The 18,753-nt window shown below is 36.7% G+C and overlaps 1 protein-coding gene across 1 annotated transcript in view; it reads right to left on the minus strand.

Moving 5' to 3' along the window:
• SMC6 (structural maintenance of chromosomes 6) overlaps nt 1–18,753 on the minus strand; it is a 74,997-nt gene that overhangs the window by 31,165 nt on the left and 25,079 nt on the right. The window contains exons 6-16 of the mRNA XM_086323569.1: nt 18,400–18,461; nt 15,016–15,096; nt 14,208–14,309; nt 10,070–10,189; nt 9,870–9,968; nt 6,643–6,789; nt 6,132–6,220; nt 5,278–5,442; nt 4,706–4,884; nt 3,186–3,390; nt 18–132 (exon numbers count right to left, since the gene is read on the minus strand). Of these exons, the coding sequence (XP_086179695.1) occupies nt 18–132; nt 3,186–3,390; nt 4,706–4,884; nt 5,278–5,442; nt 6,132–6,220; nt 6,643–6,789; nt 9,870–9,968; nt 10,070–10,189; nt 14,208–14,309; nt 15,016–15,096; nt 18,400–18,461 (1,364 nt within the window). The remainder of the gene's footprint in view (nt 1–17; nt 133–3,185; nt 3,391–4,705; nt 4,885–5,277; nt 5,443–6,131; nt 6,221–6,642; nt 6,790–9,869; nt 9,969–10,069; nt 10,190–14,207; nt 14,310–15,015; nt 15,097–18,399; nt 18,462–18,753) is intronic.

An 18,753-nucleotide genomic window follows, 5' to 3' on the forward strand; every position in this document is an offset into this window, starting at 1 on the left:
GAAGCATCTGGACTTACTTTGATTAGCAGCACTGTCTCTATGCTTCGCATGTCAATCAGGCTATTTGCAACAACTGCATTATCTATTTCTAACGCTGTCAGAACTGTTGGGTACTCTGGATGATATGCAGCTCTAGGAGACAAAAATACATAAGGATTAACTTACCCAACTTTAATATTATATATATTGAAAGTAAAAGTGAAGTCGCTCAGTCGTGTCCTACTCTTTGTGACCCCATGGACTATAGCCTACCAGGCTTCTCTGTCCATGGGATTCTCCAGGCAAGAATACTGGAGTGGGTTACCATTTCCTTCTCCAGGGGATCTTCCCGACCCAGGGATCGAAGCCGGGTCTCCTGCATTGGAGGCAGATGCTTTAACCTCTGAGCCACCAGGGAAGCTCTATTATATATATTAGATACATATTTTAAATAGGTTGAGGAAATGATGGATAATAACAAGACATGGAAGACATTTGAAAACACCTGTAATAGGCTTAATTTTATCTTATTAGCAAACATTCATTTCATACTAGGCACTGTTCTAAGTACAGCTGATCCTTGAACATGGGTTTGAACTGCACATGTCCACTTATACATGGATTCTTTTTCAATGAATACAGTAGGTCCTGCAGTATCCATGCTTGTCTGAATCAGGAACTGTGGCTACAGAGGGCCGACTATGGGACAGGAGCATCTGCAGATTCTGACCAACAGAGGGCCCTGCAATCAATCCCCTGTGGATACCAAAAGACAAATGACCGTGCTGGCTTATTTAATTCTCAGAACAACTATATGAGATAGGTAACATTATTATACTTTTTTTTCAAGTGAAGAAGCTTCAGATAGTTTAGCAAGTTCCCTGATGTCATAAAGCTAACTTAGAGGTCAGTCTAGGATTTAAACCAGGCAGCTCAGTTCTAGAACCCAGATTCTTAATCATTATATTCTGTCACCCCCTGTAACTAATTATTACAATTTCCTTAAGTCCTATACTGCTACCACATATACATAAAAGTCAATTAATTAAAAGACACGGGGAAATGGCAACGGCATTCATAATGCTTAGTTCTAGAATTCCAAAACAAAATACGTGTGTGTGTGTGTATGTTTTTCACTTAGTTATTAATTCACCATGTACTTTCTGAGCACCTACTATGTGCCAAATGCTGTTCAGAGGATGAGGAGATAGGAACAGAACAGACTATATCCTTCTCCCCATGAAGCTTACAGTCTATTGAAGGGAGAGAGAAAAGCAAGGAAAAGTACTTTTTCACACAGAAAAGGTCAGGAAAAGCCTTACTAGGATAACAATGAGCAGACACCTAAGGGAATGGGAGTCACATTAGCACCCTGAAGAAGAGCATTTCACGCCAAGGGAGCAGCATTTGCAAAGACCCTGAAAATGGCTGTTGGAGAAGCCAGGAAGTTGGTATGCAGTTGACAAGCAGTGTGGCAAGTGTGTCTGGACACGAGGACAGGACAGGACAGAAGGCAAGAGGGCAGATCATGTAAGCCTGAGAGGTCGCAGCGAGGCCTCAAGAGGATGAGAACACACTTCGGCAAATACTGCTGATAGGTCGACTCAGTGAGTAGCAAGGAAGGACTCCAGGACCAAGCGAAGCAAGGCTCGCTGGTGCCTAGACAAGCGCTGTTCTGGGATGTGATGAAGTTCTACAAGCTTGACTGGTAAGGTTCAAGGAAGAAGACAGAAATGAGTGACAGAGACGATTCTTCTAAGCAGTCCTTCCTGTAAAATGAGGCAGAGAAACAGGATAGTAACCTTAGGACACAGATCAAGCGGAAGTAAAAGCAAAGAGGATAGAATGGGGTGGGCGCTGTAGAAATGTCAAACAATGTCAGTAAAACAATGCAGGGAGGGAGGGGAGAGAGGGTGGGAAGCAGGAGTCTAAGAGGGAGGGGATGTGGAAGGGAACTGTGGTAAAACATAGACTCTGGCCAGTCCACTGAGAGCACAGGTTCTATGCTGGGGAGGAGCAAGTACTTTCAAGTAGGCATGTGCCACCGCTGGATGGGCTTGCTCCTACCAGCTCTAAAGCTCTCAGTCACAACCACCTCTTCCTTCTGCTCTACTGCCCTGGGATGTACTTCATATTTAATTTATATCACAATCAGTTGCCTGCTGACATGTGGTAAAATCAGTATAGGAGAACTAAAAGTAAGAAGGAATAGTAGCGATAAGGGGTCAATCATGAGACAAGGAAAGGACAAGTATGAAACAGGCTCACGCAACAACAAAATGGAGAAGCCTAAAGAGGGTGAGGACAAAGGAAAAACCGCACATCAAACTCCAGGCAAGCATGACAAGCCTCAGTGGTAGGAGCAATTACAGGACAAAATGCTTTGATGATCCTAATTAAGCTTAGAAGAAATCTTAATAAAACATGATTTCTAAAGCCAAGTAAAAGGAAAAATACCACAATCAAATTAAATATGGAAAAAACATGCTTAAAAAAAGGGCATCTTTCATGTCTCCAAATATAAGACTTAATTGAAAGCAGCAAAAATTGTATTCATTAGAAAAAAATGGGAATGGGAGAGGAAAAAAAAATTTTAAACTGTAATCTAGTAATAGGAAAATATATATACAGAGGAATATATATATATGTAGGAAGATATACCTTACATATATATCACATATACATATATGTGTGTGTGTGTGTGTGTAAGAGAGTAAATTGTTAGCTAGCTAGCAGCTAACAAAGAGGCCAGTTTGGGTATGGTGCCCTTGAGGTTTGTTAGGGTCAAAGTAAACAGTCAAACAAAGATCAAAGAAAACAACCACAGCTCTTTATGGACTCTGTAAACCACCTCTAGTTGAACTGTGACCAATAAGTGCCACAGCTCTGCTGTACACCCTCCTTTTTAACATGGATAGGTATGCACCATTTTATTCCTCAGTACAATTTCTAAGCCACACAAGGTCTATTTCCTGGTATGTCTCCCACAACAGATCTCGTGTAAGGACCTCAAAGGCAGGGAGTATCTCTCATTTATTGATCTATGTATCTTCAATGCCTAGATTCAAATTAAAGATGTAGCTGATGGAATTTTTACAGATCAGTAGTGTAGACATGGTTAACATTAAAAATGTTCTAATTCTTTCTGATCTTGTACATGACTAAACAAAACCAGAACAGTTTTTAAATAATTACTGATGCCTTACCTGTGTCTTACATCATACATCTCATTCCGAAACTCAGAAACTATTATCTGTGGCCGTGAGGTCCCTGGTGAATAAAACTTTTTCATCAATGCCTGAAGCACTCTTTCATCGGCATGGTTATGGCAACAATAGGCTTGAAGAAGTCCTTTTAAGCAAGATTCAATAGCCAAAGCAAGCTCAGGGTCCCGAAGATGAATGCAAGCTCCTAAAAATGAGAGAAAGCTATTAAAATGCCCGTTAAATACTTGAAACATTAATGTAACTATCTTTGTATGAAGTGATAGTCACTCAGTCATGTCCGACTCTTTGTGACCACATGGACTGTAGCCCGCCAGGCTTCAGTGGGTTGTCATTTCCTTCTCCAGGGGATCTTCCCAACCCAGGGATTGAACCTGGGTCTCTCACATTGCAGGTGGACTCTTTACCAACTGAGCCACCAGGGAAACTATTATCTTTGTATAACAGTTCATAAATGACTTTAAAATAGTTTCATACTAAGCAATTTAAATAATATTACAGATCTTATTTTAATCAAATGGGAAATACCCTCATCCCACTGGATACACTGGGGGGAAAACACCGAATCCTATGAAAAGCTGTCTTGCTCTAATGTAAATCAACAGTGTTTTTCCTTTGTGTAAACTAATTCAGCCTCTGAATGGTTTTGAAAATCAAGCCAAAAGGGTTATAGACTCTACTGTTTAATGCGAAACTGATCAATATTGAAATTTTAGATTTAGAGGCGGAAAAAAATACCTCACCTATTGAAATGGATCCTGGTATAGAGGTATACACATATCATTTAAATGAAGAGACATTACTACAATACTTAATGCAGTATATAATACTGTACTAAAAATGTATCTGTAGCATCATTTTCACCTAATGATGTACAGAATTAAAAATAACTCCTCAAAACTCAATGTATTTTTTAATAACTATTTTTTTGATGTGGACTATTTTTAAAGTCTTTATTGAGTTTATTACAACATTACTTCTATTTTATGTTTTGGTTTTTCGGCCATGAAGGAATTGAACCCACAGACCTGCACTGGAAGGTAAAGTCTTAACCACTGGACCAACAGGCAAGTCCCTCAATTGATTTTTTTCTCATGTACATATGAGGATAGTTAAATAATTCCAGATTTATATTTGAAAGAGAACTCAAAAATAGTGTTGTCCAATCTAAATAGAAACTTCCTACTAATCAATTGCATGCAAATTAGTTTATTGATTTATTCATTCAGGAAAAAAAATCAGAACCAGATTATTTAACTCTATAGCTACTTTTCCTTTTCCTAAGTTCTCTTGATTTTTTTGTGCTTAGAAGATACCAGAGGAAAGTTACAAAGCTTAAAGTGATTTTATCATTATTTCTTAGAATGTGTACAAAGTCTACACATAACTACATGGTTCTTTGATGACAGAGCTTAAAAAAAATTATATTCAACAGACTCCTTCCTGAAAATAAAAATACATTTCTAATTTTTATGATATCCTGACTAACTGGTGACAAATACCTAATGGGCCTACAGGTTTATAGGTAAAGTGTCCCCGTCTGTAGGCATCATCTATGGCTTCAAGAAGAGCTGGAACGTGAGGGCCAAATCTTTTGAGTCGATTAGTTTTACTATCTTTCAATTCTTTCAGTTGCCTCTGGTTAAAGTTCAGTGTAGTCTTCACATCTAACTCTTCTCTCCTAAAAAATACAAGTGGAAAAACAGAATAGGTACATGAAAAGGTTATACAGAAATATCCAGACTTTTCCCCTAACACCTGCATACCAATAAATGACACAGCTATCCTAAGAACTAAAGGCAGATTCTTTATTTGAAAACAACTGTGTTACCAGGAAAAAACAGTCAGAAGACCACTAAAAATAATGCAACAGTGACAAAAACAAGAAAACCCAGAAACTGTCCAATTCTACAAGTTTAGAAGTTTTATTAGGAAAGTGATTTTGAAAGATGCTTTAATAATATTTTATTATTATGAGAAAGAACAAAATAAAAACCAAGTATTTTATTTTCATAAAGAGGAAAACTACATAATTTTCAAATAACTGAAAAAATATAAGGATGTAGACACTTACTTAATCCTGGTATGTTCTTCTTTGTCTTTTTCTATGGCTTGCTGAAATTGTTCGATCTCTTGATTGACTGAACTTTCTTGATCTTGTAAGGCCTTTATTCTCTCTTTTAACCAAGATATTTTTTTTTGCCTTTCCAACCGTTCAGGTTCCAAAGACTGATCGGCACTAAGAGTAAATAACCCAAAGCGGAAATGTTAAGTTAAAAGCCTAACACTGTAAAAAACATAAAGCGATGTAATAAAATTTCTCTGCAGTAGTAGAGAAACTTAATGGTTGCGGGGGGGGAAGAAACAGGGAGTTTGGGAAGGACGTGTATACACTGTTACATTTAAAATGGATAACCAACAAGGACCTACTGTACAGTACGTGGGAACTCTGCTCAATGTTATGTGGTAGTCTGGATGAGCGGGGAGTTTAGGGGAGAAAGCCACACATGTATATGTATGGCTGAGTCCCTTTACTGTTCCCCTGAAACTATCACAACACTTAATCCACCATGTGTGTATGTGTGTGTGCATGTTAAGTTGCTCAGTTGTGTCCGACTCTTTGTGATCCCATGGACTATAGCCTGCCAGGCTCCCCGGTCCATAGAGTTCTCCAGGCAAGAATACTGGAGTAGGTAGCCGAACCCCTCTCCAAGGGATCTTCCTGAACAGGGGATCAAACCCGGGTCTCCTGCACTGCAGGCACATTCTTTACTGTCTGAGCCACCAGGAAAGCCCGAATTGACTCTACCTCAATACGAAACAAAAAATTTAAAAAAAAAAAAGAAAAGAAAATACTTCCTCCATTTCACTTGGATTACTTTATTACAAAATGAGGTAAAAATGAAAATTGCAAAGTAACTACCTTACCTTTTTTTCAGTTCTTCAATTCTTCTGCAGAGCTGCTCATCATCTTTCTTTAATGCTTTATACTCATTTAGGGAACGATTATACAAAACCTAACAAAAAATCAGACACACTTCAGTAAAATAAAAAAACAAATACTCCATTCAAGTTCACTTCTGCCAAATGGTCAAATCAAAGGTTGAATATATGCAGAAATATATACTTAAACGAAGTACATATATGGCCACATGAAATCGTAACATTTTTTAAAGCCCAAAATCAACATAACTACAAAACCTCTACTTTTAAAAATAAACAAACAGTATTGATATTTGATATGATGAAGTTTTTAATGGGCTTCCCTGGTGGCTCAGACAGTAAAGAGTCACCTGGAATGCAGGAGACTCAGGTTCAATCTCTGGGTCAGGAAGATCCCCTGGAAAAGGGAATGGCTACCTACTCCAGTATTCTTGCCTGGAGAGTTCCATGGACAGAGGAGCAGTATTTATATTTGATATGAAAGTTTTTCTCTCACCTCAGCTTCATTATAGGCCCTTTTCTTAGAAGTAAGATCTGCTTTCAGTGCCATACATTCTGGCGCTCGTGCACTTGTCTCTTGACTAATCTTTTCTAGTTTATCTTGAATGTCTTTGTATTTTTTTTCTGCTTCATTAAGTCTGACCTTTAAGAAAATTAACATTGTTGGAATATATTTTATTTTTCTTCAATAAACAGAAAAGTTAAAAAAATAATTATATATGGTTCACATTTCAAATAAACTTAATTTTGCTTTAACTAAACTCTATAGACAGTAATTAGATAAATGTAACTATATAAAATGCTAAAATATATATATTTTTTATTGAAGTATAGTTGATTTACAATATTGCATTAGTTTTAGGTGTACAGGAAAGTGATTCAATTATACATATACATATTCATTCTCAAGTTTTTTTTCCATTATAGGTTATTACAAGATATTGAATATAGGTTCCTTGTGCTATACAATGGGCTTCCCAGGTGGCCCAGCGATAAAGAATCTTCCTGCCAAGGCAGGAGGGATAACAGACACAGGTTTGATCCCTGTGTCGGAAAGATCCTCTGAAGTAGGAAATGGCAATGAAAATGCTCCAGTATTCTTGCGTCGGACATAACTGAGTAAGCACACACATACATGCTATATAGTAAGTCCTTCTTGCTTGTCTATTGTATATAGTATGTTAATGCTAATCTCACACTCATAATTTACTCTTCCCCCTCCCTTGCCCCTCTGATAATCATAAATTTGTTTTGTCTTCTATGTCTATGAGGTGTTTCCGTTTGGTAAATAAGTTCATTTGTACTGTTTCTTTTTTTCTTAGATTCCACATATAACGTCTGTCTGTCTTAGTTCACTTACAGTATGATAATCTCTAGGTCCATCCACGTTGCTGCAAATGGCAGCATCTCATTCTTTTTTATGCCCGAGTAATATTCCACTGTATATACATACCACTTCTTTATCCATTCACCTGTTGATGAACACTTAGGTTGCTTGCATATTTTGGCTATAATAAATAGTGCTGTGAACACTGGGGTTCATCTGTCTTTTCTGGATATATGCCTAGGAGTGGGATTCCTAGATCATATGGCAACTCTATCTTTAGTTTTTTAAGGAACTTCACTGTCTTCCATAGTGGCTGAAAGAATCTAGATTCCTGTCAACAGTGGTAACAGGAGGGTTCCCTTTTCTCCACACCTTCTTCCACCACTTATTATTTGTAGATTTTTTGATGATGGCCAATCTGACCAGCATGAGGTGATACGTCATTATAGTTTTGATTTGCATTTCTCTAATATTCTAAAATATATTTTAATCTTAAATTCACATTTAGTAAATGTAAAGGGAGACACATACAATTTAGCAGAGAAACAACCATGCATGTGGATTATACAGTTTGGATGCAATAATGCTTAAGTAGGGTATGTATATTTCTAATAGTGAAAGCACACAGGAAGAACTCACAGGTCTGTCAGAAAAAGTCAGGAATGCTTTCAAAGCAGCATTTAAGCTGAAATTTAAAAAATGTTTCAGATCAGGGAGTAGCAAATTTTTTCTAGAAAGAGCCAGATAGTGTATCCTTCAAGCTTTGTGGGCTGTAAAGTATCTTTCATAGCTATTCAACTAAACATGCTAAGTTTGAAGTGTCTGGAACATCCAGGTAAAGACAGGAAGACAGATATTTAAATCAAGTGCTCAAGATAAAAGTCTGAATAGGAGATATAGATTAGGGATTGTAACTATGTAAGACATTTAGGAAACATTATATAGAATAATAGTGTATTTTTATTATGAAGACATCAGCAGTATAATCTGTATGTTTTTAATAATAATTAAAGTTGGTTCAGGTGTTACACAAACTAAACAAAATTCATCTATTTTCAGTTTTAAATTAGGTGAGTACAAATTTAAAGTCTGCTTTAGATACTATTTTTTCAGAAGCCTTCTCTTTAATAGTTATGCTATAAACAAGTATATACTATACAAAAGGTTTTTATGTAAGATATGGTGGGAAGAATATAAATATAAATTAAGACAATCCATACTCTAATGAAATTTACCACTTACTACACAGTATAATACTTAAATACTCAAGCAGAGCAAATACCTACAGAACTAAGTATCATCCAGCCTCAAGATTCTCCTTTCTTCATTTGAAAAAACACGGAGCATTTATTACTAAAACTGATTTCACTTTTAGATTGAGAAAATATCTAAAGAGGAAACCAACAAGGTCTTCCCCAAGGACAAGCTATGAAACGAAGCTGAGAAAAATCGAGTGAAAATTTCAGAATATTCTCTCAGAAATGGAAAAAAGTAAAGTGAGAGAGGTGGGTGGGGTTGAATTTCCATTTACTAGCTGAAGATTGAATAAGAAATTCAGCCCAGAGATCACAATGTACTGCTTTCACCATTTCTGTTACTTTTACACACTCCTCTATTACCTTTCATGGATTAGTGCTATAGCTCTTAAAAGGAAAAACACTTATCTGCTTATCTTAGGGGTAGACAGGAAAAAGCAAGCTGGGAAAGATTATACGCTGTAGTACAACCAAGCCTGGCAGCCAGAAGCTCATAAGCTAAGTAGAACAAAATAGTAATATGCAAGTCAGTCACCCTGAGTACATGGGGGCTCCTATAAAGAAAGGTTAGATCTATTTCTGGCAAGGCAGCAGAGGACTCCACAGTGGTGGCTATAAAACCTTGTGAACATACAAAAAAAAAAAAAAAAAAAAACCACTGAACTGTAAATTTTAAATGGGTGTACTGTACAGTATATGAACTGTATCTCAGTAAAGCTGTTAAAAGAGAATGGGAAGGGACTTCCCTGGTGGCCAGTAGAAAAGAATACGCCTTGTAATTCACGGGACACAAATGTGATCCCTGGTCAGGGAACTAAGATCCCACATGTCATGAACAGTTAAGCCTGGGTGCCACAACTAGAGAGTCCATGTGCTGCATGGAAAAGACCCCGCACGATGCAATGAAGATCCTGGGTGCCACAATTAAGACCCGATGCAGCCAAATAAATAAATAAACAAATAGAAAATAACTCCAGAATTGTGTAAACGTAACTTTTAAAGAGAGAGAGAGAATGGAAAGGTAAATATATAAGTGCGTCTGCTCATGGTACAAAGGTCCATGTGGACCCTCAACAGAAAATCATTCCCGTATTTACCACTCAACCAACTTCTACCTCGGTATAAAAAAAGTGTAATCACCTGCTGCTCCTCCGTTTTCCTCTCAAGTCTAGCAGCACGATCTTCTCCAATTTTGATGTTATCTCTGATAGCATTCAATTGCTTTTCAATTTCATTGACCTAAAAATAAATTATATAGCGAGTCACATATAAGACCAACTATAACCAAGTATATTCTGCATATTACAAATATGTGTGAATAATTAATTAAGTGAAATTACCACTGCCCAAGCCATTTCATGTTTCAGGTATTCCAGGTTGGTCTTCATTGTACTTAAGCCAGCGATATTTTGAAAACGTTCTTCTTTCTCCAAACACTGGCGCTTTAGTTCACTAAGTCGCTTTAAAAAAAAAAAAAAAAATTTCTTACTAACACTAAAAAGACAGACTTTCTGCCAATATATTTCTTTTGAACGCATTGCCTAAACAAGTACTGAAAAAGATCTGCTAGGCAATTATTTCTTTAATTAGAGCAGAAATAAAAATATTTTTGTTTCTTTGGTATACTTTTACTATGTGCAATAGTTTTGTTAATTTCTGCACTCTAAAAACGGCTAGTCTTCAAATGAGGAAGAATGAAGGAATAAAAGTTTCAAGGCCACACAAAAACTCAGTTTTCTCATTTTCTCTCAATTCCCTATCTAAGAGACAGACTGCGTGAAGTATACCACTAGATCCATTTCAATGATACTGGAAAGGTCAAAAGAAATTTATTTCTAAAAATCAAATGTTATATTTTTTCTCATCAAAATTTTCTCTTAATAATTAATCAATAAAATTATGCAAAAACTAACTACAGTGATATACGAACAGCTTCTAAAGCTGCACACCTGACTGGAGAGCCTCTCCTCTCCGTTCAGAGTTTCTGTGTTCAAATAGGGACTTCGCTGTGGATCTTAGTGTGTTTCTCTATCGAAGTCACTTTCCCATTCTTCAGGATTATTTCAATCCATTATCACTCTCCTCAAACCTCATATACCTACCACCCTAATCCCTCACTCCTCCCTAATGCCTATTTTCATAGAATCCAGAAGCTGTAGAAAGCAAGCTCTTACAGCTTTCAACAACCTGATATATAAACTGAAAAGCAGTCTTTTCCTCCAGCTAAAAAGGAAGAGGTAACTTCATTATACTTAAGACCAGTCCCCCCTCTTATTTGGATCCTGCCCAGTCCCTCTTCTGCCTTCTCAGTTCAGTTCAGTCGCTCAGTTGTGTCTGACTCTTTGTGACCCCATGGACAGCAGCATGCCAGGACTCCCTGTCCATCACCAACTCCCGGAGTTTATTCAAACTCATGTCCATCGTGTTAGTGATGCCATCCAACCAGCTCATCCTCTGTTGTTCCCTTCTCCTCCTGCCTTCAATCTTTCCCAGCATCAGGGTCTTTTCAAATGAGTCAGTTCTTCACATCAGAGGGCCAAAGGATTGGAGTTTCAGCTTCAGCATCAGTCCTTCCAATGAATATTCAGGACTGATTTCCTTTAGGATTGACTGGTTGGATCTCCTTGCAGTTCAAGGGACTCTCAAGTCTTCTCCAACACCATACTTCAAAAGCATCAATTCTTCAGCACTCAGCTTTCTTTATAGTCGAACTTTCACATCCATACATGACTACTAAAAAAACTATAGCTTTGACTAGAGGGAACTTTGTTGGTAAAGTAATATCTTTGCTTTTTAATATGCTGTCTAGGTTGGTCACAGCTTTTCTTCCAAGGAGTAAGCGTCTTTTAATTTCATGGCTGCAATCACCATCTGCAGTGATTTTGGAGTTCAAAAAATAAAGTCTCTCACTGTTTTCATTGTTTTCCTCATCTGCCCTCTGAGGGGGTCTAAATTAGTTGATTTTTCATCCCATCTTTTCATCTTTTTTCCACTTATTCCTTTTCATTGACTCCCTTCCAGGATCACATTTAAATCTTTACTTATCTTTTCCATTTACAAACAAACTCAACAATTTCCACCCCAAGGCACCACCTTTTTCTCTAAAAGTGGTTTCCCCTTTACATCTAAGTTTCATGAAAATTATCTCCAGCTCCTCCATTCTTCCTGGTTTTCAGCCCCACAAATCTGGCTTTTGTTTTCACCACTACCCTCCATGCTCCATGTAACACTGGCCCAAACCATTTCAAAGCTCTTTTCCATCTTACCATGGCCACTATTCTAACTTACCTCATCGTCATCATTTGTTTGGACAACAATACCTTCTTTATTGATCTCTCTATGTATATTCTGTCCTTAGAGTAGTTCACTCTCTTCTGTAGCAGAGTGATCTACTGAAAATATACATTCAGTCAAGCCATCCACTTTCATGTGTTGTACTGCCCTTAAGTTTCAAAGCTCCCCCACAACCTGGCCTTCTAACTCTCATTCTTGTGTTCCTCACTCTAGACAATGTAGAATTCCTGCAGCTTTTTAAAAACACCAAATGCTCTCTTGCCCAAAACTCCATCTGTGCTTATTTCTTGGAACACACTTCCTCACTCTCACCATCCTTTGTCTGTTATTATTCACCCTTCACGTCTTACCTGAGGCATTACTTACTTAATAACTACACCCCTCCCACTGCCCCTGACTTGCCCCTTGTTGCTAGTAACCTATTAAAACTAATCTTTAACTCCTCTAGGAGCACTCACCATACTCAATTATTTACCATGTGCTTTCTGCTGCATAGTTAGGTACATGACCCCAAGAATCTTGTTAGGTATTTACCGCTATACGGCCACGGCCAAAGCACAATGCTAGAAGGCATGCGATAGGAACTCAGTATTTGATGGCTGAATGACTTCCAGTTTCTAATCTTTACGTTCTATTTCTTTTCTCCGACTTATTTTTATTTGTATCTCCCACTGAATCCTTTCCTGATTGCTTTTTAAATAAAATTTTTATTGAAGTATAGTTGACTTACAATGTTGCATTAGGTCACATTCCACTTCTTAAAGGCTAATCCAGGGTTTATTTTGAGAATCTAGTACATTTAATCAATCAGAAAAAAACTTCTTACAAAGTGCATATTATACGTAAGAAACTCAGCTACATGATACAGGGACATACTTCTTAAACTTCATAAACAAATTACTTTCAATTGCTGATGACAAAGTATACCGTGAAGAAAGTGGGTATTTAAACATCAAGCTATTTAAAGCAAACAAATTTCTTCAAAGTCCTGATCCATTGTTTTTAAGATAATATACATTAATATATATTATGCATATTTGTCTGAATATGCATTTCCTTTCCCCAGTAATAAACACTGATATTCAAAGAACATGTACTATATCAATTCTATGGCTTATAGCACCTCCTTGCACACAGTATCACATACCTCAGGTTCAAAGCAATAATGTAGGAATAAAAATAAATATACTCATCCTGACTTTTTCAGTTTTCACTTGGTGAACCATATAACTATAAACCCAATTTTAAATATGTATTCCTCAAAAACTTGAAGTAAAAAGGTCAGTGCAACATCTAATAAATTTAACTTGGGTCAATCATTAATAAAAGTGTGTCTCAAAAGAACATACTATGAAGTTGCTGAAAGCAATTAATTGCATAAAACTGATTAAATGACAAAAGAACAAGATACAGAATCAAAGAAAAACTACTGGGACTTAAAGTACTAGATAAACAGCTGAAACATAAGGCACTAAAAGAATGTTAACATTTAATGAACATAATGAAGAGTCATCTATAATTATAAATGCTGCTGCTGCTGCTAAGTCACTTCAGTCATGTCCAACTCTGTGTGACCCCACAGACGGCAGCCCACCAGGCTCCCCCGTCCCTGGGATTCTCCAGGCAAGAGTACTGGAGTGGGTTGCCATTTCCTTCTCCAATGCATGATAGTGAAAAGTGAAAGGGAAGTCGCTCAGTCGTGTCCGACTCTTAGCGACCCCATGGACTGCAGCCTACCAGGCTCCTCCACCCATGGGATTTTCCAGGCAAGAGTACTGGAGTGGGGTGCTACTGCCTTCTCCAATTATAAATGCATATTATGTTAAATACCAGCTGAGGCTCCTGCTTATTTTCCCATCAAAAGAAATATAGTTTTTAAACTACTGCCCAGTGGGAATTAGTGACACATTATTATGGAAGCAACTAGCCATACAGCAAGGGATAAGTAGGTTAGATACTGCCCTGCCCTCCAGTCTATGATTAAGACATGGACATACCCATTATTATAAAACAAAAAAAGCAAAGGCTAATACATACCCTGAAGGTAAAAAACACACAAAAATGTTACTATTTTTATATAGGTACACATATACAGATACATCGGTATATAATTTTATAATACTATTTACCTGGTGTAAGAATTTGACTGATTTCAAAAAACAATTGCATTAAGTGCTTACAAACCTCTTCTCCTTGATTTATCTGCTCTTTTGTTCTTTCTTTTGTTTCCATAATGTATGAATAGTCTTCCTTCATTTGTTCAAGTTGGGTTGCTTTCATAAAGAACTAAATAAACAAGAAAAATATAATTAGGAGTTTGTAAACTTCCATGTGACTATGAAAAAAAAAGAATCTGGTCTCTGAAAACTAAACACAAACACAAAAGAATACATTTTATTTATGTATACAAATTTACTTAAAGTGCTACATTCAAACATACATGTTTACTTGCAAAAGTTCTTGAAGCCTTGTGAAAGAAAACTCATTTGGTGTGAAGATAATACCATTCTGAATTCTCATTTTCACTGTTCTTCCATTATTTAAGCGAATGTTAAAACAGAGAAAACATTCGTATCCTTGATCTCAATGCACATAATTTTTTAGCATAGCAAACACCAAAACCATTCAAAATTCACACTGCAAGCTGCAGTAGTAGTCATATATTTTGTTGGCTTTTTAAAGAGTACTAAATAACCTAATGTTTAAAAGTTATTATGTATATACGGTCACTCATTCCCTTCTATTTCTACGAATATAAGTTTTAGAATTCACTCTCAGAATTAAAAGCCAAAAAAGTCCCAGCAAGGATTTATCAGTAAAATTATACTTCCACCTTAATTTTCTAAATTAGTCATACAATATTACCTTATACAGTGGCTTAAAAAAATACTTGGTATTTACTATATGACCAAGATTAATGCTCAGTATACATGCTTAATTTATAAATGTCTTCTTTTTTAGGTAGGTTTATGTTTATTTCAGTGCTTCTTACTTTGTACTTGTCTCCCTCATTTTTAGACTGCAAGAACTGCTTGCTCATCTCTTGTGTTAGAACAGAAACCGGATTATCTACCTGAAACAAACAAACAAACAAAAGATTATCTTTAAATATTTCATTTTAATGCCTTAAGGAGAACTGAACTAAGATATCCATTATAAGTGACCTATGCTTCCATCAGGAAGGCTAGGTACTAGCCGGAGGTTAGAGCATTAAATACACAAAAAGAAAATCTTAGAAACTTTTAATGAAAAGAAAATATTTCAAAATTTCATGGTAGTGAAACAAATACTACACCTAAGGCTGATTCATGTTGATGTATGGCAGAAACCAACACAACACTGTAAAACAATTATCCTCCAATTAAAAATAAATACTACAGCCAAAATTAAATATTCTCCCATTACATAAGGATATAAGAACTTTCTAAACAAGTGTTTTTATTAGAAAGTTTTCATTCCACCTGTTTTATAGATACCACTCCTGTGCTACTGGTTAACCATCAGATTACAAAGTTGGAAGTTCTCTAGCGTGTAAGCAGCTGACTTGGGCTTTTATTTGGCTGTCTGAACATTCTATGTAGTCTCAGGCAAGTTAATTACTTCCTCCAACTAAATACAAAAAGTCTGACTCCATTACTTCTCATCAGAATTAAAATGACAAGTATTGTTTATTTTTTGTACAGCATTTCTTCAGATTTCTTATTTCCTGTTATTTCTTCATGAGGAATTAAGAATTTTTTTTCCTACTTGTTTCAAAAAGATTCACAGTCATTTCCCACTTATATCTTTGGTATTAATTTGTGTAACTAAGTCGTGTCTGACTTTTATGTGAACCCCATGGACTGTAGCCACCAGGCTCCTCTGTCCATGGGATTTCCCTGGCAAGAATACTGGAGTGCGTTGCCAACAAAGTCAGAAATAATGTCAGAAAATAATCTTGTTTGTAAAGCACAAAATATGAAGGATCAGCAGAAATGAAAAAATGTGTAACTCCTTTATTTTACCATCTGTAGAATACTGATTGTACTTTATTTAGTATACTCCTGGTGAAAATCTTTCTTTCATGCAAGATTTTGGGTCTTCCCTTTCAAGATGATAAAAAAGATTTACGCAGTTATAAAGAAATCCCTATTACATTTTTCTCATTATATAGGTAGCTAAGGCTCTGATTGTCATCTTTTTTTTCTTCCAAACAAGGCCTGTGTGGTATCTTAATTTCACACAGCATCTAATTTCTTAAAACTAAGACAATTGCCTATGTGGTATCTTAATTTCACACAGCAACTAATTTCTTAAAACTAAGCTTTAATGACAGCATTTTATCACCAACTCTGGATTAACAGCTTTGCCAAAGTTCATGTTCTTTTTTTCCACATCCTCTGAAATGGAGTTCCTAGTTTTTATACTAGAGATTATTTAAAAATCTGGCACCCTTATATGTCAAGACCCTGGAGTAAGCAAAAGGCAAGCACAAACAGGTAAACTTCAGAGAAAAAGTAAGAGGTATGATGGACAAATGCAACTGGGTACTTAAAGACATTAAACACCCTCCTTTCTCCTGACAACTCTAGGCCACACCATCCAACGGAAATACAATGCAAACGACACACACAATCAAGCTTTCTAGTATCTACATTAAAAATATAGAAACAGGTGAAACTGATGTTTGTAATATATTTTAAATCTAGTGTATCTAAAATACTATCATTTTAACATGCAATCTTGCCTGGAAAATGCCATGGACAGAGAAGAGCCTGGCAGGCTACAGTCAATGGGGCCACAAAGAGTCGGACATGACTGAGCGAGACTGAGCACAACATGTAGTCAGTATGAAAACTGAGTTACTCCTTTGCATTAAGTCTTCAGCACCCAGTGTGTATCATTTCACACTACAGCACCCCTCCATCTGGACTACCCACATTCTGAGTGCACAATACACATCCACACGTGATTAGTGATTACTGGATATTCAGTGTGGCTCTAGACCTTTCGCACTTTTGATCAATGAACTTGAATCTTTAGTTAACTAAATTGTGTAAGAAGAGGACTAAAGCAGTTATGATATCTTCAAATATTTCAGAAGAAAAGAAACATGTTTTTATATTCCCCAAGGAAGTGGGCACTTAGGAGAAAAGAGATTGAGCTTTTCCCATAAACAACTTTTTAATAAATACAGTCAGCTACATGGGTCAGCAGCCTCAGGCAGAGATCATTTTCCCACCACCGCCCGCTCAGGCACCTGCTGAAGGAACACGTGGTGGAGACTGCACACAACGTGAGCATGCGGTATGTTACGACACTGGATGCCCTTCAAGTTTCTCCCAACACCTGTGATTCCATAAACTCTAACTTTCAGTTTTGCTGACTTCAGTTAACAAACTGGCCTGTGTTCTACGCTGTATCTGCTTTTCCTCAGATTTCACTATTTTTCTGAACCTGTGCTGCCCAATATGCAAGCTGCTAGCTACATTCAGCTTAAGTAAAACACAATAAAATATTTGATTTCTCAGCCGTCACACATTTCAGATGCTCGCGCGGCTAGTGGCCACCCCACTGGACATCAGTAATACCTAATATCTATCATTCTATCGTTACAGGAAGTTTTTCTGGACAACTTGTTCTAAACCAAACTGGGAAAGAGACCCAGACACATAATTGCTTTTTCCCCTTAAGTGTTTAATCTTGGTGTTCTTAGTCCTGGAGTAAGGCGAGTTGATACAGTGGATAGAGCATTAGAACTGAACAGAGATATTTGGGGCCCATTACAGGCTCTGTCAGTAACCACGCCTAGACAACTGTAAGTGCACATTTACTCTTGCTGGCTCCGAGTTTCTCATCTACAGAATAAAGGGTCCGGATTAGATATTCCCCCCAAGACAATTCCAGGGCTAATGTTACCGGACTATCTGAGCCCCGTTTCCAAGTGCTCAAAGTATCTTAGCAGAATGGACTCAAATCTTATCCACCTGTAGGTGATGAAATAAATCCAAAATATATAAAGAAATGTTTTCTTTATCTTTCTAGAATAAATGTCCTTTCTACAAAAGAAACTTAGCAACCAAGTTTAGGAAACTATGATGCTATTCTGACTTGGACAGCAGAAAGCCAAGAAACTTTATTATGTACATTTTTTTAACATAAATTTTAGCATATATTAATATAGACAAGATATTCTTATATGTTCTATCAAATTAAAGATGTTATGTCTTGAAGGTACCTGATGCATTAGAAGCTTACTAACAATAGTTAAATATATTCTTCCTGTGGTCAATTTACTCATATGAGGCCATTCAAATTCTTTCTATACCACAAATGAAATCACACAAAAAAGTAGCCAGCTGTATTTATTAATCTGAAACACAGATTTAGAAATTACCTGAATGTTAAAATGATCAAGAATTCCAATCAGTTCTTCTTTCTTAGTAGAAATCACAGCACCTAGTTATGAGAAACACAAAATGATCAGACTGTTTCTAGGGCAGTAATACATTTTTAAAAACGAGCAATTATTTATAAATATAAATATTAACTATTTTCCTGATGTCATTTAGAAAGGTACGTTGAAGGTACACACATCTGAATGAACTGGGGCAACACAAGTCACGACACAAGTACAGAGGAGGCAGAAGCACAAAGATGTAGTAACAGCGTTTCTCTACTTTCCAGAGCTAAACATTTGGTTTTTTCTTCTCATCTTCTCTTTATACTCCCCTCCTCTTCCTTTATGCCC

The sequence above is a fragment of the Bos grunniens genome, chromosome 11, assembly GCF_055505025.1.
Source record: "Bos grunniens cultivar Pamir isolate PY7600 chromosome 11, Bosgru_T2T1.0, whole genome shotgun sequence".
In the NCBI taxonomy this organism is placed as follows: domain Eukaryota; kingdom Metazoa; phylum Chordata; class Mammalia; order Artiodactyla; family Bovidae; genus Bos; species Bos grunniens.